This window comes from Micropterus salmoides, unplaced genomic scaffold, assembly GCF_014851395.1.
Source record: "Micropterus salmoides isolate LMB-PRFRI ecotype aquatic unplaced genomic scaffold, ASM1485139v1 Ms_hic_scaffold_8, whole genome shotgun sequence".
NCBI classification, from domain to species: Eukaryota; Metazoa; Chordata; class Actinopteri; order Centrarchiformes; family Centrarchidae; genus Micropterus; species Micropterus salmoides.
Window position 1 is genome coordinate 31,766,826 of NW_024044570.1, and position 25,707 is coordinate 31,792,532.

Sequence of the window (25,707 nt, forward strand, 5' to 3'; positions counted from 1 at the left end):
GGTGTTGTTGGGGTTGAGGTCTCTCTCCAGTCTCTGCTGATGTCTCCGCATTGCCTCCTTGATGCCAGCTTTCAGTCTGGCTCTGGCTGTGCTGGACGCTTCCTTATCACATGACAGAAAAGCATTTTTTCAGCTCTGCATAGAGCCCTCACTTCTCCATCCATCCACACTTTCTGGTTGGGGAATGTTTTTATTGTTTTAGTGATCAACACATCATTAACATATTTGCTGATGTATGATGTCACTGATGATGCATATTCATCAACATTGATGTGGTTAACCCAGGTGGTGGCCTCTCTGAACATGTGCCAGTCTGGTCACTCAAAACGGTCCTGTAGAGCTGCTCACCTGTCCACACTTCAACTGTTTTTACTGATTATTAACAAATTACATGGACTTTCCTATTAATTTATTTACACAGACAATTAAAAGACAAAGAAAGAAAACGAACCTATGCTGCATTCTTTGTTGATGTTGTGGTGAAAGGGTCCTGCTGTTGTTCATGCTTACTCACAGACACACCTAAATGTAACGTTCAACACCTGTGTGACTCATAAAGGTGTTGAATCATTTGCAAAAACACCCAAAAGAAGTCACTTGTGAAAACACAACAAAGTAGTGAGATTGTGTGACTTGTTTCACGTAATGTTCCACCAGCTCTCAACACCTCTGCTGTCTCTTTCACATCACCCACTTACCAACTGTATACTCTGGTCCTTTGCTGCCTCCTGGTGTTTTTGACACCACTCTACCTCAAACAGTGTAGGAAATATTACATTATGTTTGTGTCAAAGTACAGTATATATATCCTGTTACAACACAGAGTTGTAATAATGTATAATACACTAGATTATGCACTATTTCTACACATTCATCTGTTATTACATTGTCTGATAGTTGACTATAGTCTATGTATAACTTTCTATTGTGTAAATATTATATTCTAGTCATAATTTGAAGCTTGTATGTATTACTGTTTTTTTTCACTGGTGTTGGAGGTTAGATTCAAGAATTATAGAAATTTTGGTCATGTTGGTGTCTAAAAAAACTTTACCGTTACTAGTAGCTAATGGAATAGTTACTAGTAACTAATAAATAAGTACTAGTAGATTTGAAATAGTGACGGAATAAATGTTAAAACGGTTTGCCATAAATACCGCCCCCTTGCTAAATCACAATCAGAAATACTTTATTGATCCCCAACGGGAAATTCTGTGTCACAGTTGCACACATTGCACATCAAGGCAAAAGGAATATAAATAAAAATAGAAACTTGGTATATAAAGAAGTATATAAATATCAGAGTAAAAATATAAATACAAGAAAATATAAAGGAGTGTGGATATGTACAGTATTTACATAATTAAAATAACTGTTATGGTAGAGAATATTGCACATTTAGTATTTAAACAGATATTATTGCACAAAACAGATAATAATGTCAAGTTTAATAACTAACTAAGTGTCCGTATGTCAGAAACTTTGAGGGAGGAGTTATAGAGCTTGATGGCCACAGGCAGGAAGGACTTCCTGTGGCGTGCTTTGGTGCATTTTGGGTTGAATAAGTCTAAATCTCCTGTGTTTGAGCAGCACATCATGGACTGGGTGCGAGACATTGTCCAAAATGTAGCTTGGACAGCATCCTCTTCTCTGACACCACTGACAGAGACTCAAGCTCCACCCCCACAACGTCACTGGCCTTGCGGATCAGTTTGTTGAGTCTGTTAGCGTCCGCTACCCTCAGCCTGCTGCCCCAGCATGCAACAGCAAACAGGATAGCACTGGCCACCACAGACTCATAAAACATCCTCAGCATCGTCTGGCAGATGTTGAAGGACCTCAGCCTCCTCAGAAAATACAGTCAGCTCTGGCCCTTCCTGTAGAGGGCTTGAGTGTTCTTGGCCCAGTCCAGTTTATTGTCCATGTGCTCTCCCAGGTACTTGTAGTCCTCTATAATGTCCACACTGACCCCCTGGATGGAAACGGGGGTCACTGGTACCTTTGCTCTCCTTAGATCCACAACCAGCTCCTTGTTGTTGAGCTGCAGATGGTTCTGCTCACACCATGTGACAAAGTCCCCCACCACAGCCCTGTACATCCAACCACAGCAGAGTCATCAGAAAACTTCTGAAGATGGCAGGACTCTTTGTGGTAGTTGAAGTCCATGGCGTAGATGGTAAAGAGGAAGGGAGAGAGGACCGTTCCCTGTGGGGCCCCAGTGTTATTGACCATGCTGTCTGACACACAGTGTTGCTGGCGCACATACTGTGATCTGCCAGTCAGATAGTCAACAATCCAGGACACGAGGCATCCACCTGCATCACTGTCAGCTTCTCACCCAGGTGGTGTTGAAAGCACTGGAGAAATGTTTTTTGTAATTATTATGTATGTATTATTTCTTATTATACCTTTATTTTACCAGGCAAGTTAATTAAAAACAGTTTCTTATTTACAATAACGGCCTGGCAGGAGACAAAGGCCTCCTGTGGGAAAGGGTACTGGGATTAAATAATGTCAAGTCAAAACGACCCTCACAGTGCTCGCTGGCTTGTCCAGGTGGTTGTAGGTGTGTAGTTCTTGGAGGCACTATGACGTGGTGTCTTTGGCACAGCAACCAGGCAAGCTGTCTTCCACAACACAGGGACCCTTTGGAAACTCATGTTGAAGACATGGTGAAGGACTCCACATGACTGGGGAGAACAAGCTTTGAGCACCCCGGGGGTGGGGGGACACCATGTATAGCCAGGACCAGTTTCCAAGATAATTTGGTCTAATTTTAGACCAGGATGTTTTCAGTAGATATCCTCAAGTGCATTTTTTTGTTTATGACTGAGCTTTTTTATGCAGGCCTACACTCTTAAAAACCTATTTTTATATGTGCGCTTTGACGGGATTTGTGGTCTGATTTAACTTTCATCTGCTAAGTCACTTCTTGAAACCTACAGAGGCATTCACTTAATTCTTATTTTATTGATTATAAATGATTTGAATTATTTTATATTGCTTTATTTGACCTATTATACTCTTTCTCATATGTAGTTCCTTTTGCTCAATGCTGTGAAACTGTTATAGGCCTACTGTTAACATTGTTTTATCATTTTCTACCATTTTTATTTTGGCTTGCACTTTGTAACTTACTTTAAAAAAAGTGCTATATAAATAAAGTTTGTTAATAGTGGGGGTTTTTTGTCACGTAGTCACAGGCTTGGGCTGCGGTCGAAAAGTCAAAAAAATCTCCTTTTCTAACCTCCTTTCCTTGACCTCGACGTCATGAGGTCAAGGAAAGATGCAAAGGAGAATCTATAAGGAAAAGAGGGCCGTGGGGTCAGAGAATCCGACTGCTCTTTTCTAAGCGACGTAATTATGCGACGGCGGATGTTACTGACGTGGCTTGCCGTGATAAAACTACAATACTCCGAAGATGGACTACAAAAAGCGCATCTTTGACACTGCGCCCCATGTTGTTGTAATGCAGGCCATCTACAGGTGGACAACACGGTGGAATATATTACTTAATAGCAGATAAGATAGCCTACCAGTCACTAAATAATGGACAGGGCTGTCACATTGAGAATGCTCACACTCACCCTCCTGCCCACACATAGGCCTATTTATCTACACGAATCCCAATTGTATGTAAATACAGTGTTTCCCACAGAATGACAGCGTAACTGTGCAGAGAGAGAGAGAGGGAGCGACAGCGCGAGAGGAGATGCTGAGCGGAGCTCATGAAATACGATTTTACCCATTTTAAATAGTACCTAAATCAATCGAAAATCAGCGTTGATAATGTGGCAGGCCGCCACAATTAAATCAGTGCGTGGGAAACGCCTACTGTAGAGGTCATCCAGCTTGATCTTTGCCTTTATTAAGGCCAGTGTCAGCATCTGTGACTGAAGCAAAATTAATTTGCTGAAGGCTGCAGAACATAACGTGAGCTGCAACATTATCCTCACTTTGCTCACGTTACAAGACCAGTTACAGCTCGCATGGGTCTCAGTTATTTTTGACAGTTTAAGATATATGCATATTAGCAAGTTATGGCATAAGAGAGAAAAGGCTTAATAGCCAGTGGTAACTTACATGGTGATCAACCTCCTTTATCCGTCATGGTTGGTGATTTATTTTAAATGTTGCCGCCGCAAGGAATTGTGGGACGGCATTCTGTCCTTTCTTTTCATAAAGGATGGTCCGGTGTACCCTATGCTAAAGGAGATATGAAAGGAAGCATAGAGGCACCTTTCCTTAGCTTTTAGAGAATTCGAACAGCTCTTATCATGGCTGCCACTGAAATAGGCCTACTGTTCACTTCACTCAGTTAGGAACCTTCCTAAACAAAAGACTTTTCGAACACAGCCTGGGTTTTTCTTTTCTTTTTCTTTTTTTTAACCATTCCGGAAACCTCCCACCTAACTGTCTCACTCAAGAAAGGAAATCACGTTAAGCCACTAGTTCAAGTAATAGGCTAGTTTTTTAAAACAATTTAATTGTGCCTAATTATACTTATTAGGTTAATTACTACTATTCTTAAGTTGAATGTCATGGTTTTGACAACACCTCGCATATTCACCAATACACGCAGGGCGGCGCTCGTGGACAGGTGTTGGCCTGGGTCTCACGCTCCTGTCAGCATCTGTGACTTTATTTTTTACAAATGAAGTCCTAAATTCCAGATCCTCAAATGTTAGTATCAGTATCACTAATGGTAGAAACCCCCTCTGACACTCAGGTGAGGTGGGGTGGTGTGTCCTGCTTGCTGTAGGTAGGCCTACAAAGCTTTTCCAGCGCTTTGCCTGGTGCGTTTTCTTCGATGAATCATGGCGACATAGCGCGCAGACTGAGTGGGACTAGAAAGTTCGTTTTTTCCCCTCATCTTTGAGTTAAAGTGAGTGAGGTTTATGATTTTGCACCGCCACGCTTGCATGCAGGTGTAGGCCTATCTTTATTAAACTGGGTTAGTGATAGACCTACTCAATCATACATCAATAATAGCCTATTTTTCATTTTATGCATGATCCATGATGATGAAGATACTGACAAATATAAATGCAATGCAAAAAAAGCATATTGTCAAATATTTTAGAGACCCCCAACATTATTAAGGTTATGAAGAGGAGCCAAGCTGCCCTTGCTTTCCTGTGTTCGCACCGTGAATATTAGGATATTAGGATTGTCTTTACTGTTTTGTTGTGCTCATTTGGGGCTTTCCTGTGTAAGGGAGCATTTCCGACACCAAGTGAAGGCAGCAGAAGGGCACAAAGATTTATGTTATTATCTCAAACTGTTGTCCAAATGTCAGGTTTACGTCAAGTGCAGTGAGTTACATTTGCCGTTATTTAGATGGATTTGCTTTTACCTTTTAGACGTTCATGTACTGATCAGGACTACGTGACAGCTCTTTACCCTACATGTCAATCTCTAGTTGATAGGCTACACACAATTAACGTCCATTTCCGTTATTCAAAATTCTCGTTGAGATGTGTTAATTTGTTTATCGATCCATTAGGCTACAAGATCATTACCAATTTTCTCTACACATCAGACTTGAGGACAATTTTTTACTGTCCGAGTGTCTTTCCAGAGCAAACAGCGTGTGGTTGTAGTGCTGCATTCATGGAACTTGCAGGAATCATAGCCTACCTACCCTTAAGTAAAACTAGTCGTTTCGCAGCTTAACTGTGAATAATTTAGCTAGGAAAGAACAACGCTTTGCTCATAAAACAGGAACAGCACTAGAATAATAGAGGCACGGAGTGAAGACGTTTCAAGTTTAGAAACACCTGCAGGCTGCTGTGACTCTGGAGCGCTCCGACACCTCAGACCCCGCCTCTTGTCGCTGTCCTCTTCGGAATAGGCTACTTAACTAGTTGCAGAGCCCTAACGGCTAAGTTGAACTCTGTCCTGGAGTAGCCCTGTCCTCCGAGGAGCTCTCTGCTCTCCTCCTTGTGTTTACTTTTCGGTTCAGGTGGACGCTCTGCTTGTGCGCTTTCAGGATGTCTCCGACCACGTCCCCGCGGTTCTTCACGGAGAGGGAGGTGGCCCGCAACTGCACCAAGGACTCCTGCTGGGTGCTGCTGGGGACCAGGGTGTACGATTTGACCGCGTTCTTGCGGATGCACCCGGGCGGGGAGGCGCTGATACTTTGCCGGTCAGGCAAGGACGTGAGCCGGGAGCTGGAAGGACCCCCGCACCGGCACTCGAAGAACGCGAGGCAGTGGTTGGAGCAGTACTACATCGGGGAGCTGGAAACAGACAGCGGCACCGTCAAGGCACAGGTAGAGACGGGAGAATCTGACACACACCTGCTGTTAACTAGAGGCCGACATCACTGACCTTTGGGCAGCAAGTTCAGAGAAAGTAACCTGAGAAGAAAAACCTGCTGCTAGGTCTCTACACACTGACTGCTGAGGGTTAGAAACTGTCTTACTTTTTAAACAAATGGCCTCCAAGCAAGGCTGTGGTCCCTTTGGGAAAACAGTGTTTACTAACGTCTCTTAGAAAGAGCCCGACCAAAGCAAATATTTCCCCCTCTGAGCTGTAGGCCTACACGGGGAGCTAAATAACAATCATGACATGTGTTGGTCTCCAGGCAGGTTTGAAAGTCTTTATTTGCTGCATATGATATCAGACACAATGACTTTGCCAAAACACTTAACGGGTTTGAGAATTTGGAAAGCTGGAAAAGGCGTGTTGGATCAGTGAGTAACAGGTGTATAAATGTCTCTCACTTAACTTAACTGGGTGTTTCTGTGAGGCAGAGAGAGAGAGCTCTCCTCTCCCTCTCCCCTGGGCAGTATTGATTGTAGAGGAGGGAATAAGGAGTGGCAGAAGACAGGGTGGGGTGCAGGTGATTATGGTAGACCGGTATTGGGGACAGTGTGTGTGTGTGTGGGGGGGGGGGTGCAATGGCAATGTGAATGTCTGTTCCCATGCCAATAAAGCACCTTTTGAACTGAACACAATTTGAAATAAGAGAAAGAAACTGGTTTGTCTTGTCCCAGTATGACTGCAGGGACCACAAACAGGGAAGATTTGAGGGAAACCGGAAACTCCCAATCACACATTAGATGAATCCACACCCAATTTTGCTCTTTATCCCAGTGAGAACAGAGAAACTGAGAGAGTTTGCATAAATCTCATGCTGACAGGTTTCACATTTACATGGCTTGCCCACTCTCCTGTGTGTGTGTGTGTGTGTGTTCTTGCCTGTCGGTTACTGCAAGGTTTACACAATTTCAGTAACAAAAGCCATTTTTCTTCTCTTCTTTATCCTCCCTTGATCTTTATGCTTTTCAGTCACTGATAAAGCATATCTATAAAAAATTCACTTTTGGACTTTTTCGTTTTGTCGTTCAGCAGTTTGAAAATGGCGTGCAGCACAGTGTGGGTTGAATGGGGGATGCATGTGGCTGTTAATGTTGAACATCAGCAGTTTGACAATGCATTCATACTTGACAGCCTTCACACATTCTCCCACAGGCTGTTTTACAGTTTGAGATGTTTGTGGGTTTTTTTTTCTTAGCAGCTATTATCACACCATACCCCACCCTCCCAAAAAGCAAAGGTTAATCACAATTTTTTTTTATTTCAACTGCAACTTGGTTGGACATGTTTCAGCACTGAGGTGTCTTGCAGCAAGTCCAACACAGGGTGTATGGAGATTGAGAAGGCCTAAGGGGTAAAATAGTATGTTGAAAAATGTATTTGTCATTAATGTTCTAATTACACTATTTGATTTGGCTGAAAGAAGATAAATGGTTGTGTTGATTTATATCCCAGCCTCACTGAGGCCCAGCTGCTGGGTGTGAAACTAATGGTCAAATGTGACAGTGGAGGTCATGAGACTGAGTCACCAGGACATTCCACCTGTTAATGAAAATCGCCCCTATATAATTTGTCCTCCAGGTATGGCTGAAGAACAAATAATTCTTTCCGTCTTCTACTCTTCCTTCAGTCACAGGCACCTTGGTCTAACTGCAAATGCTAAACCTACCCCACATTATGCTCTTTAATGATTGCCCTGATGGCTTTAAATGGCATTTTCACCTAGCAGCTAAATACCAGTGCAGAAACAGGATGTATCAACTTTTGGTCACACAGTGTTACTTTAACGCGGTTATAACTGGTAAATAATCTTGTGGTGTTATATTATGTGTTACCATGAGCTATTATGTGCAAAAACAAATAAGTAAAACTGCCAAATCTTACTTTTTGCTGCTTCAAATGTAACTTTATCAGTCCCTATCTTTGCATAAGTAAGAAAAGTCTGATGTGGTTTTCTGGAGGCAGCAGGTGCTGTTGTATTCTATGACAATGAAGCTCCATAGTCTAATTCATTAACGGAAGACCTGTCCCTCAAAGGGTTAAACATTGGTAAGCAGAAGGAGACACAATCTGCAGTTTTCTGTGTCTCAGATGAAACTGCTCTGCCGCAGAATGTAAGGAAATTGTATCTAGAAACATTCTGTTTGAGGTTCCTCATAGCACAAACAGAAGGAGATTAAAGGGGAGAAGAGATGGTATCCTTCTTGTTTGCATAAGTAGTCAGCATACATAAAAAGCACTAGTGCACCACTGCAGGGCGTCTGGTAAGAACTTAACAAGAGATGTCAGGAATGTTTAATGATTATTTCATACAAAGTTGTATTTGTGTAACATGTATGTTCTGAAATATAAGCAAATAATAAAAATGTACTAGGTGTCAGTATAGTTACACATTTACACAGATCATAGTGTACACATTATTTCCAGAAACCGTATGTTGTAGCCACCAACATAGGAACAATATAAAAAAGAGTTACATTAATACCAAGAATCAGCTATATTAATTACAACTCAGTGATCTGCACCTTGGCTCCATGTTGCCACTGGTGCCTGTCTATCTCTACAACACTAATGCAGTGTTGCTAGAAATTATGAATATAACACAACCCAAATGTGAACATATGGCTTCAGCAATGGACTAAAACATAGCAATAGCAATTTTACCAAAGTGATAGATAACTGTTACACTGTTATATAGTCCAGAACTTTCCTCACGCAGTGGCATACTACTCACAAAGACCAATAGACTTGGAGTTTATTTATATCACATAATGTCCATAAACTCCCATTCAAATGCTGCAGCTACATTGAAAGTCAGCTCAAAGTTGAACTTTTAGTATTTTGTTCAGATTGGGGATGAAGAGAAGCTCCCCCAATCGTATCCCACCCACTGCTGCCAAAACTGATACAACTTATATAAAACCCTACAGAAATCATTAAAGCCAGGATTGGCTCTCCCAAGGCCACAGAGGACATTTTACAACTGTTTTCATAGGCTGAGCAGTACTCCCGCTAACTAGTAAGTTGATTTTCATGTGTAAAATTGTTGCTGTTCCCTTTTTATTGAGCACACAATCAGTAAATTATTCAGATTAGGACTGGAGACAAAAAAACGTGATCAGATGTCGCTACACATGATCTCTGAGAAGTGCTGTGGTGCTTTTACTTGGAATGTAAAAGCACCACAGCAATTAATCCAATCGCCAGTGTAGTGGCCATATACCCTTAATCAGTCTTTCAATCACAGGTGCAGCTTGTTTACTCTTTCCTCCTGTCCCATTGTCTTGAAGGACTAGAGCCAAAACAGCCTTTCACCTGGAGAGGATGTGCTTAACAATCCTTTTACATTTTTTCTTCACCCGGTCTGCTGATATCACAGTCTCTTTGTGTACATGGAGACTTGTAAGTAAATTCAACGGGGCTAAGAGTGGAGGCAGCTGTGTTTAGGGCTAATACATTAATGTACCGGAGAATATAGCTGTATAGCCATGAACTTGGGAGGATAGTGCACATATTGTTTAAATGAGTGGAATCACAAAGGAGTGTGTGTGAATGAATGTATGAACACCGGAGATACTATGGAAGAGCTGCAGAGAATGAGACTGGAAGTGAGTTGAAAGTTCTTATAGTATTGAGAGTGAATCGCAGCACAGATCCATAGAGAACAACAGAGTGTAATTTGGTAGAAAGTGGTAAGTTCGAGTATTGGGGTCATGTTGGTGGGTGTTGATAAGTTTTGTGGATGGAATGCGGGAGAGCACCGGGTCAGGTGGAGCGCTGGAATGCAGACTTCCATCTGCATGGATCTTTTTTCTGCTCAATGATGTGATTGTCTTTCATTAGAGGGCAAGCGGAGGAAAAGGGGGAGAGATTGATGGGGTTGTGGAGGGACTTGTACAATGTTGACCTTAAGTTCAATATTAACACCTCCAACAATTTATGTTTGGCAGCACGCGCGAGAAATAAATTGTGGTTATTTATTAAAGGCTTTGGCCCTGTAGGCCATTGTAGACTTTGATTAAATATAAGCCAATCACAACAAAGCAAAGCTATAGTGCAGTATTTACTAGGATCCAGTTATATTCAGCTCTGCACTTTACCAGCGCCCATGTCATCAGGTCTCTCTCTGACAGGCTGTTGAGGGGAATTCTCTCTTTTCTAACTCTGTAGAGCTGCTCTGAGTTTATCTCCGCGGTGATCCATTACCCGGCACATTGTTTACCTTTGCTACCATAGAGACTGCCAACACAGCAATTAGCGCTCAGGTGCAGGCCTCAGGTGGCTCCCCTCGTCGCCACGGTAACACCTGGAAAAGAGAGAGGACGAGGTGCAGGGAAGCTGGATGGACAGTCAGAGGGGATGGAGATAGATAGATAGAACATATGCTTGAAAGGTGCAATTGATTTGGGCAATGGTCTCACAGGACTGATACTTCCCCTCCTAGTTTTTACTGAGCCTACTCCTGAAGTTGTAACTTTTAACTCTTTCCCATAAATAATTTCCCGATGGTATTGTTCCTTCTCATTGGTCTGTTGTCATCCCATGGGGGGATCTGATTGGCTGGTGAGGTATGAGGCCAGTGGTCAGAAAGATTGATTTCTGCTGAACTCATGATCTGTTTTGTATATCCTGCATTACAAAACAAAAATCTGAGAAGTAAACTGATTTATAGTGTTTATTTTCCTGCTCTTCGCTTTAACCATTACTGTTTGCTTTTATACCCTCTTTATTTTAAATGCTCTTTTACCAAAGAATTAGAATGAAGCATTTGTTCTTTACGATATGAAAACTAAAATGAAGAGGGGAAAAAATGTTTTGTTTAATTCTAGAGGTTAATAGGCTGCAGATGTTGTTGCAAGAAAACAAACATTTGGAAGGTGCTGAAGAAACGGACAAGAGGAGGGACGAGGAGATGGAGAGAGGTAACCTGAAGGACTCAGCGTACGGTAGTGCTGTAGTGGTGTCTACAGAGAGGGCATGGCTCTCAGTGTCAGGTGAAAGGAGTCAGCTGACACCGTGGTGCACAGTGGGAATTGGCAGCAAGAAATAAATAAGTATGTGTGCTGCACTACATACCAATATATTAGATTTTACCCATGGCCACAATGGTTGACATGACCTCTGCTGCCTTTGGTAAATTTAGACTCCATTACAGACGGAACTGCCTTAACAGCCGAAATGCAATGTGCAATATTAGACTATATGATATTAATTTTGATTTAATAATGTTTTAAATTTTGTGTGATAAACGCCTGCAGCATAGTAGCGCTTCATTGTAAACAGAGACAAAAGTATGAAAGTGAAGACACTTTATCATGTCAGTACCATGTTTTAAATATGCAGCTAAACAAGGTATTGAGAGAATTCTCATGAAACATCCGAACATACATTTAACAAAATATATAATGTTATATAATAAAATTATATATACAGTTTATAACATATCATGTCGTCTTCCAGTGTGTTTTCCGGATTTTGGCATCATCTCATGTTGTGTTCAGACTGGTTGGGTTGTTGATTTTGGTCGTCGCAGCGGTCTCCATAGCTCAAAATCTGGTCACCACATTTCTCTCATGACTATTAACTTTTGTCTAGGGCACCCCAAAATCACACTGTTCATATATGTGCTTGTGTATGCCACTTACTGGCTGCTGTGCAAAAAGGGGAGCAAGACTTTTGTTAGTGTTGAATTCCTACTGGTGTACCAGGACTTCAGTAGGGTTAATTCTTTATTAAATGCCCCTTGATGTTGAGACTTGATTGATGTCTTTTAAATCGAAGGTAAATTTTGTGTTTGTTTATCTCAGTTTTTATTAATGAGGACAATTTTAGGACACACACACACACACACACACACACACACACACACACACACACACACACACACATTATGCAACATGTACAGAGAGACTGGAATCTTTTGTCATTCAGGTTTGACTGGTTCTTTAGGTTAGAGTGAGATGAGTGACCTTATTGTCTACACACACAGGGCTGTACCGGATGTATTCAAAGCTTCTATTGAGGTTTTTTAAATTAGTTTTTCAATGTTTGTAGGCACATTTGATCATTCCATCACCAGAAAAAAAGAAATGCTTGAACAGAATCAATTTAAATGAAGTTATGTTATGTTTTTTTCTGTACGGACTTAAAGACAGGAGCAGTTATCCAACTGCTGTAGGTAGTTTCTATAGCTAACATCAGCAGCTCTTGGCAAACTAGAAAGTAAGCTGAATGTTGGTGGTTGAGTCCTTTAATGTTACCTTACAGACAAATCATGGCTGGAATAGTGTTGTGTGCTCTATCCAGGCCAATTTCCAGAGCCAGAGCTACACCACATTTATTACAGCCGCGAGGAGATAGTCACTGAATTTGACTAAAAGACCGGCATTGGATTCGTATCGCATACCCCATCTTTTAAAGAACTGTGGACGAGTTCTGGCCATGTGGATTCCTCTAATGTTAATGAGAATTTTAATAATATATACAGAACGGCCGGCTATGGCTCAGGGGGAGAGCAGTTGTCCGCTTCTCAGAAGGTCGGTGGTTAGATACCCAGCTCCTCCAGTGTGCGTGTCGAAGTTTCCTTGGGCAAGATACTGAACCCTAAATTGATCCAGATGGCTGTTCCATCTGTGTGTGAATGTGTATTTCTGTTCTGATGGCAGATAGCACCTTGGCCTCAGTGTAAGTGATGTATTGCAAAAATGTTTTGAGTGGTCGGAAAGACTAGAAAGGCACTATACAAGTACAGACCATTAAGATTTAACATCCATTTATATGGTGCTAACTAGTATGTGGGAACATGACACTTTCTGCACAAACTGGCTGGCTACTGCTTCTGGTGCTTACACACACGCAAACAAACATACATGCAACAGAGAGAGAGACATTCGGGTTTGTCTGGTTCTTTATGTTAAAGGGAGACGAGTGATTTCATTATCTATGTACACATAGGGCTGTAACGGATGTCACATCAGTGATAGAACGTCTTTACAGGATGAGCAGCATTCGGATGTTGATTTAGAATTCGAAGGTCAACTTCGAACCACGTTATAGTCCTACATACACACACACACACACACACACACACACACACACACACACACACACACACACACACACAGGTCACTCCATCCATATATCCTCATTCCTTTCTCAGTGTCTCCCAGACAAATGGCTTAGACACACCACGCTGGATGTGTGTATAGGAGTTCTGGTGTCAAAATTGACTCAACATAGGAGGATTTAAGGCATTGACAGACAAACCACAGTAACAACAGATGGATGTCACATGTATTGTGGACGCGTTGAACAGTATTAGGCTCTGTCATGCACTCATTATTCACCTGAAGCATTGTTTACATATAGAGTAATGATAGCCAGAAATGTTTGCCCTGGGGAGCTAAGCTAAGTCATCAATTATAAGTGTGGTTATTAATTTTTAACAACATTTATTGTAAGATTATTAGTGAGCTGTGTCGTTTCTATAGAGTGGAAGTAATGGTGTTAACATTTTTTTATTGGCTCAGAAAGTTTGCTCTGGAAATTATTTTTGTTAGAGCAGAATATACGTTACTGAATAGGAGCACATTACTGGAGCTTTCTTCAACCTGCTTCGTGCCATCTTCAACAGCCTCTACCGGCATCGGACACACGTAGGAAACACCACAAACAGCTCCAGCTGACTAGTCAGCGTTGGTTTCTTTTTTTCCGGTGTAGTAGGCTATCTCACCCTAAATGTGCAGGCTGACAACAATTTCAGGGGAGGGATAAATTTGAACCTGTGACAGTGAATCATCACAACAGTCACGAGGAAATGCATGCTTCCTTTTCCTGTCCACTTTCCTATCTCTGTAAACCCATAAACACACCTGCACACAAAGACACTCCTCACAGCACCTGTGTGTCTGATGGTTCGGCCATATTTCTCCTAATCTAGCCGTGCGGTTAGCTAATTAAGGAGCAGCGAACTAGTTCATCGTTAGATAAAGGCTGTTGTGTGACAAGATTGCAAAGTGGTATTGGTGTGGCTATGTCTTTGGCTGAACTCGGGAGAGGTGTGTTTTGCTACCTTTCCCTCATCTAGCTGGGTGTGAGCCGTGAGAGCAGTCAACCTTTACACACAGTTGTGATCTTCCTGCAGACACTGATGTCATCCGTATCAAATCTGAATATCAAAGCAAGGCACCAGGGCTGAACTATTAAAAAAAAAAATCTCATTGTGATTATTTTGACTGACATTGCAGTTGCTTTGCGATATTAGAGGGAATGATCATTTTTACATAATCCCATTTTCATTGAAAAATATATTTAAATGATCACGGTGGGATTTCTGCAAGAATCTGTACCAAACAAAGAGGTTTTCTAAGGTCTGTAGAATATGATGTGTAGGCCAGGGCATTTGTGCAGCACGACGATGTTTAATTTAAAATGGTATTTTGACACATTTCGCCTTTATCAAATTACACATTAATTAAACATATTATTCACAGAAGGTGATGCCATACTGTACTTAATTAAACATATTGCACCTTCAGTATGCCAACGATTTTGATTCAATTTTGATTCATTGTTGAGTAAATCTCAATGTCTGTCAGCTTGAGGTAGATTTTGCCTTTTTTGAAAAAGAGTGATGTGCTTAATGGGTGATGGAAACACCTTTTTTCCGAATAAGCCCTGACGCAGCGAACATTTAACTTAATGACCGCTATGAGAGGAGTAGGAGAAGCTTCGTCTTCTTCATCTTCTTCTTCTTCTTCTTCTCTGTTTATTGGCGGTTTGCAAATAACTGGTTTTGTGTCTGGCTGATGATCTCTACTTCTTCTACTCTGTTTGTTACAGCCATGCAGAACGTACTTCATTCATGGTTTCATTTTTAGTTAAAAAAGTTACAATCCCAAACAAAATTCTCATTGTAAATAAAGTGATATATAGACAACTAAACTATATTTATTATTTGGCCTGTGCGATATGATTAAAATATCAATAAATATCAAAACAAAAATATCCCAATAACGATATATATCCCGATATATAAAATTGTTTTTGTAAATTCAATTAAATATTATGAACAGGATTTTTCTCTGATTCATAAATGATGGGGTAAGTTATTCTGAAGAAATCAAACACCATGACAAATACCATGATATAGAGTGAACAACGACACAGCAAGTAATGTAACTAACGTTAGCTGGGTTGTGGTTTAGCAAGCTGTTGCTACTTGCTGCTGCAAAGTAAACATGAGAGGACGAGACGGTCCCAGAGCAACACAGTAGCTCCAGACAACGATACAACTCTCCAGCTGCCATAGCTAACATCACAACAACAACAACACGTCTTGTCGAACTAGAAAGTTAGCTGAATGTTCTGTGGGCAAGTCATTAAACGTTACCTGACACCCACATGGTGGCTGGAACAGCTGAAATAGTGTTGTGTGGTTCGGCCTGAGCCACTCCGTTTGTTTCCCATTTACAGATATGATTATGATAGAAAGGCACGTAATTCTCATTTTTTTATATGTGACATTAACTACATTACATTAACTAAAGTTTGCTAGTTGATAAGACTAAACACAGACAGATGTAGAGACTGGTTACAAGTTTTACTCTGGTTCCCTGAACATGTCTGAGACCTACATGAGATAATGAAGCTTACTTTTATAATGAATTGAGTCATGGGTTTAAAGAATTGATAATGTGTTAAATAGCATTATAAAGGTCAACAGACTTGGGTTAGCAACTACTGCTGCATTTCTAAATAAAGCATTTTCTCTTACATTTGCTGTAATCTGTGTGACTGATCCATGTGCCACACAGGTATTCAGAGCTCATGGCCTTTTCAGTGTTATTGAACTTTCCACAGTGTTACTGAACTTCAACCACAATCAGTCCACATGCAGTCTACCAGGGGATGTATCTTGACACACCCTCAGAAACACACACACAAACAAACATACACACAATTGTCACAACACCCAGTTTGTAGCAGGTCACAATGGACATTTTGATTTTACATCAAGAGATAACAATAAGAGATAAGATAATAAAGATGTTTTCAGCTGCTCACACATGCACTTTTATTAACATTTTTTTATTTTAACATTTTATTTATTTCACACCCTTGTCCTCTACTCACACATCTTATCCCATGTTGGCCATGTACAGAGGCTAGAAGGGAATACAGATCTCCGTCAGGTGTATCTGGGGTCATGTGGGTGGGAAGTAGTCTCAGTTTTCAATGCAAGAATAGTGTAAAGGTATTGTAACCGAGTGTGCAGGGTTTGCCTAACTGTGTAAACTTCTGAATTTAAACATTTTTTTTTATTTAGAACATTTTTTTTAACACACCACACAAAATAAAAAAACCTCCCTCCCCTCTCCCAAACAAATTAAAGTTGAATTTCACTAAATTGTCCCTCCCTGGTTCCCTTACAGTAGAGACGGGAGAAAAATGCTTTAGTGGATCATAACATATCAGATGAACTTGCCTTTTGCTATGGCTAAATGGCGAATACTGCTGAAATGACGAATGTCTAAGCTTTATTTTAGATTCAGTCAGTAAAATAGTTTTTTCAGCAATTGTGAATCATAGCAATGAGAGGTCCTTGAGTATCCCGTCATTGATGTGCACAACAACAAGCTGATTAGTCCAGTAGTAGGCGTGACTAGCTGCAGACAGAGACACACATACACACACACACACACACACATGCAACCAAATGCATGAACCCTCCAGGCTACACCTGGCGGAGATAACATTCCCTCTCTGTCAATGCATTGTTTTGTAGGTACATGGATAATTCTGGCACATTGTGCTCGGACCTGCAAAATGAAATGAGAGCAGCAAATAAGATAAAAGATAACAAGTGAAACTAAAGCCAGGGTCCTCTTCCTGATTGCACAAGTTTGGAGTACCTGACCGCAAATCATTTAGGAGAAAGTCAGAGTGAATCAATATGAAATATTTGTAGTATGAGACCAAATGTTCTGGTTGTTGCCAGACCGTCAAATCAGTATAGGAGTGATAAACCACCACAGCCTCCCCAGAATGACTGACTGATCCTTCTCATGTGCTATGTAACCGGACACCAGAGAGGTTATGAAAGCTTTTTCTAGCACTAAGGTCACCTGTAGAGCTGATGCTATTGATGTCCTGTTGTATATTTGTATTTATTTACAAAACCCAGGGATCTATAACCATACTGCTACAGTCTGTGTGCAGCAGTGATTATTATACAAAAGGTAGCAAGGTGTCAAGTTACTTAATAGTGGTGGTTGACCAGAAATGCAGGTTTTGGCACCCAGTTGCCAAATTTTAGGGGCAAAATAGATGGCTAATATTACCTTCAGGGGGGAAACAGAATTAGTGACTGAGCAAATAAGTTTTTAAATTTTTAATAAAAAGTTGGAAATAAAGGCCGTAGTTCAGCAATTGCCACTGTCATCATCCTTTTGATTACAAAATCTCCGCTCCACAAACCAACCATGACCAAGTCTACTTACATAGTCGCTGCCCATAGAAACACACAGTTCCTCCACCTTTAGTTCCAACACTCTTGCTATCACCATAAAACACACAGTAATAAAATGCAATGATAGATATGCACTCACACGGCAAAGATTAAAGTGTCTTTTTGGTTTATTAGTTAAAAAAAAAAAATTAACCTCAAAGCAAAAAATCAAACCAAACAAACGGTCATTGCCAGTTAGAGGCTTCAGGCACAATTTGAAATTTGGGGTAAATTGTAAATTGCTTTTTGTGGGTTGGAAGGTTTTACGGCATAGAGGAAGGGGGGGGAGAGTTGCTGAGAGTCGACTAGTTAATCAGACCTTGGGAGTTGTTTGATTTACACTGGCTCTTCAGTTTGTCATAACTCATAGTCTGGACAGTGTTATAAAAGTGCTGAATAATTTTGCCATGACAATGGTCAAATATTAATATTTTATCCTGAAAAAGTTTATTGGTATTTGGTTGATTGGTTTAATCTTTAAGCCTTCAGGCACAAGGGAAGAGACTCTTGATGATGCAGGTGCTTAGAAATGAATAGTTTCAGTTACATCCATTTAGTCATGGCTGGCCACCGAGTCAGTTTCGTAGTGCCACAGTAACTCTGAGCCTCATGTTATCTGATCTAAAAACAAAGTTTCATGCAGTTAAGTATACATATTTTGAGAGCACTGGTTTGAGATCAGCACTCAGATACACTCATTTTAGAAAATAAGGGACTGGTCGATGTTTCCGGTTAGTTCTTCTGCATTGTATGTAAGCAGTGCTTCGTAAGTGTGGCTCATCCATTCAGCCTGTCTAACCTTCACCTTTGCCATAGCCCACCCTCTTCGCTCTTCAACTCTGTTCCAGTTATTTTATCTGTCTTGATCAGCCTTAACCCTGTTTTCTATCAGTCAGCCCAAAACCCCACAATGCCATATAATGTTTAACCCAATTTCGCCATTTTTGGTTCCTCTTCATTCCCACCAGCTTAACTTTGGGATCAACACAAAGGGTGACAAAAATGTGGCAGCAACCTGCAGCCTGGACCACTACCCAGATTCAGCTACTTCTTTGTGTGTTTTTAATTGCTGAAGCATCATGGTTAACTGGTCGTCTCATCAGGCTAACCTAAATTATCAGAGATCATGGATACATCTTCTGTTATTGATAACAATCACACTTATTCCCCTATTGCCCTCAAAATCAATTTTATTCCTCTTGAATACGTTCATTTAATTCATCCACCCACTTCCCCTCCCCCTCGCAGCAGAGGCTGACTGTAGTTTCTGTGTTGTGATGGTACCAGGCCACAGTGCCGCCCCATTCTATCCATCTCCTTTGTTTTTTGTCTGTCAGAGCACTCCTTTTGTCTTTCTACTTGATGCTGTTATCCTTTAGAAAATAAGATTATTCAGTCCTCCTGCTCTCCTTTAACAAGGTGTGTCTGAATTGTTTTCTCAAGTTCATGTGTTTCCATTAAATAGTGGTTCATGGATTAACCTGGAATTTGATATGTAAATACCTTAGGACGCTTCTCCTGTTGAAGATTTTTTTTATTACTTTGCAGTTCTAAGTGAATCATCTACCTAAACAGCAAATATCATGCGCAAAGGAGGAATGTTGTAATCTAGGTTTTCTTTTAAAAAGACAATAAAGAGGATTTTTGCAGGTTCAAGATGTACATTGTGAATGAATGTTGTGTAAGTTCGTTGAATGCTTTTAATTACACTATCAGCTAGAGCAGTAACATGAAAGGTCTTGCAATCAATAGACATGACATTCTCTACAAGACAATGGGCTAAAGTAGGGTGATCGTTATGTCAGTGGTGCAGGCATACCAACCATTGTCTCATCTGAAGCCTGATGAAACACACAGAGGAACGCCTTCAATTAGTTACTGAACTTGTTCCCCCTGCTCAGTATTAACAACAATTAGCAAATCACCTGCTGTTTATTTGTTTTTTTTAATGACTTCAATTACATTAGAAGTACACAATCCTGCTCTGACCAGATTTACAAGGAGAAATCTGTTTTGGGTCAAATTCTAATACATTTTCTTGGTTGTACTTCTTGGCTGTAATTCAGTCAGTAAATAGGCACTCCAATAATCTCATTGTGACTGCTGTTGCTCTTTGATTATAAAGTTGTCATGTTTAGCAAATGTCGTCATGATTGTTTTAAAACCTCTATAATGATGCTGGCAGGAATTTTTGTAGAATCTTAAGTTACTACCTTCATCTGTTAAATGTAGTAACTTAAGATTTTGCAGGTTTAAAAGAACATTACCACACTTAGTATTTAAAGTTGTTAAAATGAGCCTCCTCTGGGCAACCTTTGCATTATAAGTACTTTGACATTTTGTTGCTTATAATTATGCTTTTTTACTTGAATGGAATATTTTTCTTTGTCTTATTGCTATTTTTACTTAAGTGATATTTAACTGTTGCTGTCTTTATCTATTTAACTCTTCTTCGGTCTGTGATGCTGGGGGTCAGTCTAAAAACATTTATGTTCTTTTGGTTTAATTTTGGTCTTGATTTCTGTGGGACGATGTGTCCCTAAGTAGACAACCGAGGCCTATTGCATATGTGGTGATGATGAGTTGGGGGGGATCAGAAAGGGAGGGGATGTGTTTATGTTGTAACTGTATGTTAACACAGTAAAGACTGTTAATCATAAAATGTGCAAAGTACATTTGATCAAAGTATTCAAGAGCTTTGAGGTAATCACCCTTAGGAAATATAATTTTTGACAGGGCATACATCTCTGGAACTGGCTGCTTCTGTTCCTAGTACTTACCTCAGATGTGGAACACATAGTGTGTTAAAAACAACAGTAATCCTTCTGCCAGATAAAATCATAGTGAAAGACTGATATTTAATGTGAAATGCAAATCATAACCTGCACCTGTGCAATGATGTTGTGTTATCTGAGTTTATTGTAGGAAAGGACAGATACTGTACAGATACTCAAACCAAAAAGACAATCTTTTATGTTATTTAAAGGTAAAGTCATATAATTATCAATGAAAGCACTAACTAAGGCCGTTGCTGTATTACATCCTTTCCTAGTTATTCCTGGTTGGGTGCGTGACCCACAAAACTTTGGCGGCTGAGGAACACCATGTACCCTTGCTGCTGTGGCCTTGAATTTCTCCTTTATGTCTTTTTAGCCTCTTGGCTTTCCAAGCTGAACTGCAAACAAACCATAAATGTTGTCTAAATAATACATCAAACTTTATAAGAAGCTGAAGGTTCACCAGCACCTTGTGTTATATACTACAGAGATGGCCTCTGTCAGCTGCCACATGATACCTTGAAAGGTGGATGCAAAGCCTCAAAAGGTGCTGACACATTTTTAGAGTCTGTTTGTTATCGAAAATGTGAACTGATTTAGTTAAGATTTAGCCACCTTTAAACCTTCAGCAGTCAAACTTTAACAGTACTAAAAAACTCGTCAGGCTTTTCTCTCCCAAAGTCTGATTAAATATATTAGTGGAAAGTCAAACCAGCAAAAGATGTTATCTTTAGGCTCCTGAAGCAAACTTTCCTTGAGCTATGACGATATTAATCTGTAACCACTTTTTGAATGTGTCATAGACAGACTACATGACTGACAGGAGAGTTGCTGTTTTGTTTAAGCCAGCAAACAATACATAGTCCTATTGTTGGAGTTGGTGGAGTTCTTGATAATAGGTTTGGTATAAATAAACAAAGCTAGTAAGACGGAGGCTGAAATTCAACTGATTTGGACATTTTCACTTAGGTGTGTACTCTATCGGGACTGACAATTTCAGAAATAAATACAGAAATAAATAAATGCTAAATAAATAAATAAGCATCCGATTAAAAATTAAATTAAAAATAAAGTAGATAAATAATTGTAGGCAGTTATTAAATCATACAATGAGACATAAATTTATAATCTCTTTTAATTAGCTTCTTTAATTATCCACCTTTGTAATAACTACCTCATTTATTTTTTTATTGCCCGTTATAATCTACAACTTTATTTATTAAGTACTTATTTTTTAAATGTATTTATTTACATGTGTGTTTTAAAATTGTTGTCTGTTTTTATTCTTTCTTTGCATTTTCTGAGTTGTACTTTACATTGTAGCAAAGTGTTGCTCTGCATGTCCTCTGGTTAGACGAGCTGAAACCTATTAATGGTTGTAATTTATCTTTATAATTTCCATAAAACGATAAATCAATTATTTAAATGGTTGTCAATTTAATTTAGATTGGCAAAAGTTTATTGTTTCAGCACTTATTTATTTGTTTGCCTATTCTGGACTTCTTGTTCTCTCACTTTGGCTGAATTTGTGTTTGACGTCAAATCCGGTTTGGCAGTCAAATTTTTTTAATTCAACAGAGGCTTGTGTAATCAAGCGTTAAGTAATTTAACTTCTGTTGCTAAGAATTGCGACAGAAGAACTTGTGTCCTCCTATACAATTATCTGATCTGGCTCAATAATCCACATGACAGAACTGTGCTCATCTTTTTTGTTTACTTCTTTGCACGTTATGTTCCTCTTCCTTGATGACTCACTGCTCCCTTTTAGCTAAGTCATGCAGTGTTAACTAACACACACACACACGCACACGCACACGCACACACACACACACACACGCACACGCACGCACACGCACACACACACGCACACACACACACACACACACACACACATTGCTAGTTTTACTTGAAAAATAATCAACAAATTGTTTCACTAATACCAACTATTACTATTACTTAGGCATGTGCAAATTGATGGAAAACAGGCAGAATTCATGGTGTCATTGGTGGACTGTGACTCTTTATACAAACTAAGATGCAAATAAAGACACTTTTGTCCACATGCTGAAGTGTACTGAATGCTGAATCATCTGCTGATAGCATTTTATAAGCTAATGGCGAATTTCAATGTTTTTTTTTTGAAAATGAAAAGGTGCTTTTGGAGGAAACACTTTTGGAAATATAAGAGTAATGTGTACTCACTGTTGTCAGTGTGATCCACCACTCTGGCCTACGCTGTGATGCCGTCTCCGTCACCTTAATAACATTTAATGAATATCTGCCTTGAGTAAAATTTATTCTTACTTTTACACTGTTCCCCTATTCTGGAGTTTTCTGTGAAAATGTTGAAGAGAGGGAGCCGGTCAGTGATTAGTATTGGTCCTAAAAATCCTGACTAGCTTTTCTGCTATTAATACCAGTACAACTACTATTATCAACACAGATACTGATGCTTTTCTCATTTGTATTGTAATATAAAGTGAATCCTACCACTTTATCACATGTACTGTTCTTACATGGTCATTTGAATCACTTTGCAAATTAAAATGGCTGTTCTGATGGTTTGATGTGAGACATGTGATTGCAGATCCTATTTACTTGTTGTTTTCCATTGTCAGCTCCTTGGAGAGCAAGCTTCTGTGTTTCACAGAGGGTATGATCAGTGCATTATGCCATTCAGGCTGCATATGTAGTGGGTGCGTACTGTCTGTATTGAAAAAATGATACTTTAGAGTGGCAGGCAATACATTGAATAGTGTTTTTCCTTGTAAACAGAACTGTGTTAAAAAGGCAGGAAAATGCTATGCGCTTGCGTACACAACAGGGTGTTCGAGGCACCACCGTTTCCATTGAAAAAAATGTTTTGCTACGTTCTGTCAGCGCTGAACTCTTCCCTTGTGAGATATGTTCTCGATACTGGCCACACCCCCCAGAATGCACCACACCTGCAGAATTAATTGATGGCACAGAGCACCGGTCATCTTTGCTTAGCCAGTCCCTTATGTACGAAGTGGAACAAGGTAGATCTTATTAAACATCACTCACTCACACACTCATTACTCACAGGCTCACTCACTCTGGCTTTGGCTGCTGCTGCTGCTGATACAGAGGGTGTGTCTGCTCATTGCTTTCACCAACATAAAGTTATCACAAATAAAATGAAATAGAATGTGCGTGTGTGTGTGTTGAGTTTTATGTGTGCTTGTCTGAAACCAACTAGCTGAAAATATGTCACTTGACTTACGGGAACTGACAGCCAGTGGCAGACTCAAGATGAGTAGAGGCAGCCAATTGCAGATCAGAGAAGGGAGATAATAATGAGTTTTACTGCAATGAATTTGTATATTGAATGTTTAGTCAGATAAAGATAATATTTCAGACAGGTTCATAGTTAAAATGGAATCAACTTGGCTTAACTGCAAAAAGTTGTAGCATACCTACTTTTGTAATAAGACAAATAATGACTATTAATATTCCGAATTATTCATAAACTCTCGTTCGCGGGGTACCACCCGAATTCCGTTCGCCCAGGCCCTCCAGGACTCCCTGGGTATAGGTTTTAATAATTATACAACTATTCACTAGTGATCAGTTAGTTAATAATTGCTCAATTATCTTAAATGAATCAGTCAATCTCATGTCGAAAGAGTAAGTCCTCCGTGACAGGGACTTGGAGTTAAACAATACACACACACAATTCCTGTGATTACGGTGAAATTTATTAACTAACTAAAGGTGGATATAAATGCGGTTAAATATACATCAAAGGAATAAACAATGGCTAAACAAACCTGAGGCCCTGATTCATAAGGGCAACTAATAAACGCAAACTATGATAATAACTCAGTTAAATTTGGCTATGAGTTTTATGGATTAAAGATAATGGATTAACAGACTATTGGACATCAACTCAACCACAAAATGCCTTGGTTTGCCTTACTGGGTGTCGTTGGCCTGCCTTAGGCCGGTTGCACGGGTCCCCACGCTAGCTGCCTGATTCTTGGCTTTCTGCTAGGGAAATTTCCAGGGGTTCTCCGTGGCTGAATGAAGAAAAACACTCCAGTGGCGACCGTCCTCGGCCTGGCAGTTAGGCTCTGTTCTGGTTTGGATGTCCTTTGGGTTACTGCTGGCAAGACGGGCCCACGTGGCTGGGTCCGTCCTTCGGTGGGAGCAGTGTAAGTTAACTCGACGGAATAAAGCTTAAAAGAACTTGGTCGTTCTTTAATTAAAATTGTGTGACTTAACGGTCTGATAACTTTTAACAAACAAAACAGAAGAAAATATAAAGCAAGTTAGTTGCTGCAAACGAGGGAAAAGCCGAGGTTGCGGCGCTTCACGTGTGTGGCTTGAAAAGAACAAAGGAATCTTCGTTGCAAGCCGGGCCGGACTTCTTAGGGCGTTGCTGGGAGACGGAGGACACTGAGCGCGTGCTGAAGTCCAAGGAAGTGAGGAGAAGAGCAAAGAGCAAAAAGAGAGCGAGCAACAAAGAGCTCTGCTGATTTGATTGTCTGGCCCCTTGGGGCGTGTTTAACTGTAAAGTCTATTTTAAAAGTCTTTTTGCGTGTGTTTTAATCAAATATCTTCCCACAATCAAACCTTTAATGTCAAACGGTTATACCGTTCTTGGTTTTAAGCATTTGCTAAGAAGGAAACTATTAAGTTATTGTCAGCAGTTAAACATTAAAAATGGTTAGCATTGTATAGGAATCACATCGGATGAAAGGAACTTAACTAGCTTCCTGGATAATATTGGCTGTTACACATTCTTACTTGGAGAATATAAGCCAAGTTACACCAACATGGCATCAGATTATGAACGGATAAATACAGAGTGACAATTATACATCAAAAACGGCATTTAAGATCGATGGCATGTAATACTTATTTTTCCTCTTGGGTAACTCTGGTTCCATGAGGAGACTGAAGATAGCAAATGATTATTTCTTTAAACAATCATTTGCTTAGGAGCTGGGGAAATTAATCATTTAACACAGGATAACATTTCAGTTATATATCATTTCTAAGTATAAGGAGTCAGAAGGAGCTGGAAATAAAGCATTAGTTAAAAACATCACTTAAACAAATGTCAGGAATCAT

The 25,707-nt window shown here is 40.0% G+C and overlaps 1 protein-coding gene across 1 annotated transcript in view; it reads left to right on the top strand.

The window, feature by feature from the left end:
* Positions 1–5,833: 5,833 nt before the first annotated feature.
* Positions 5,834–25,707, top strand: part of fa2h (fatty acid 2-hydroxylase) — a 29,080-nt gene continuing 9,206 nt past the window's right edge. Inside the window, exon 1 of the mRNA XM_038704972.1 lies at positions 5,834–6,275. Coding sequence (XP_038560900.1) covers positions 5,994–6,275 — 282 coding nt within the window. The 5' untranslated portion in view covers positions 5,834–5,993. The remainder of the gene's footprint in view (positions 6,276–25,707) is intronic.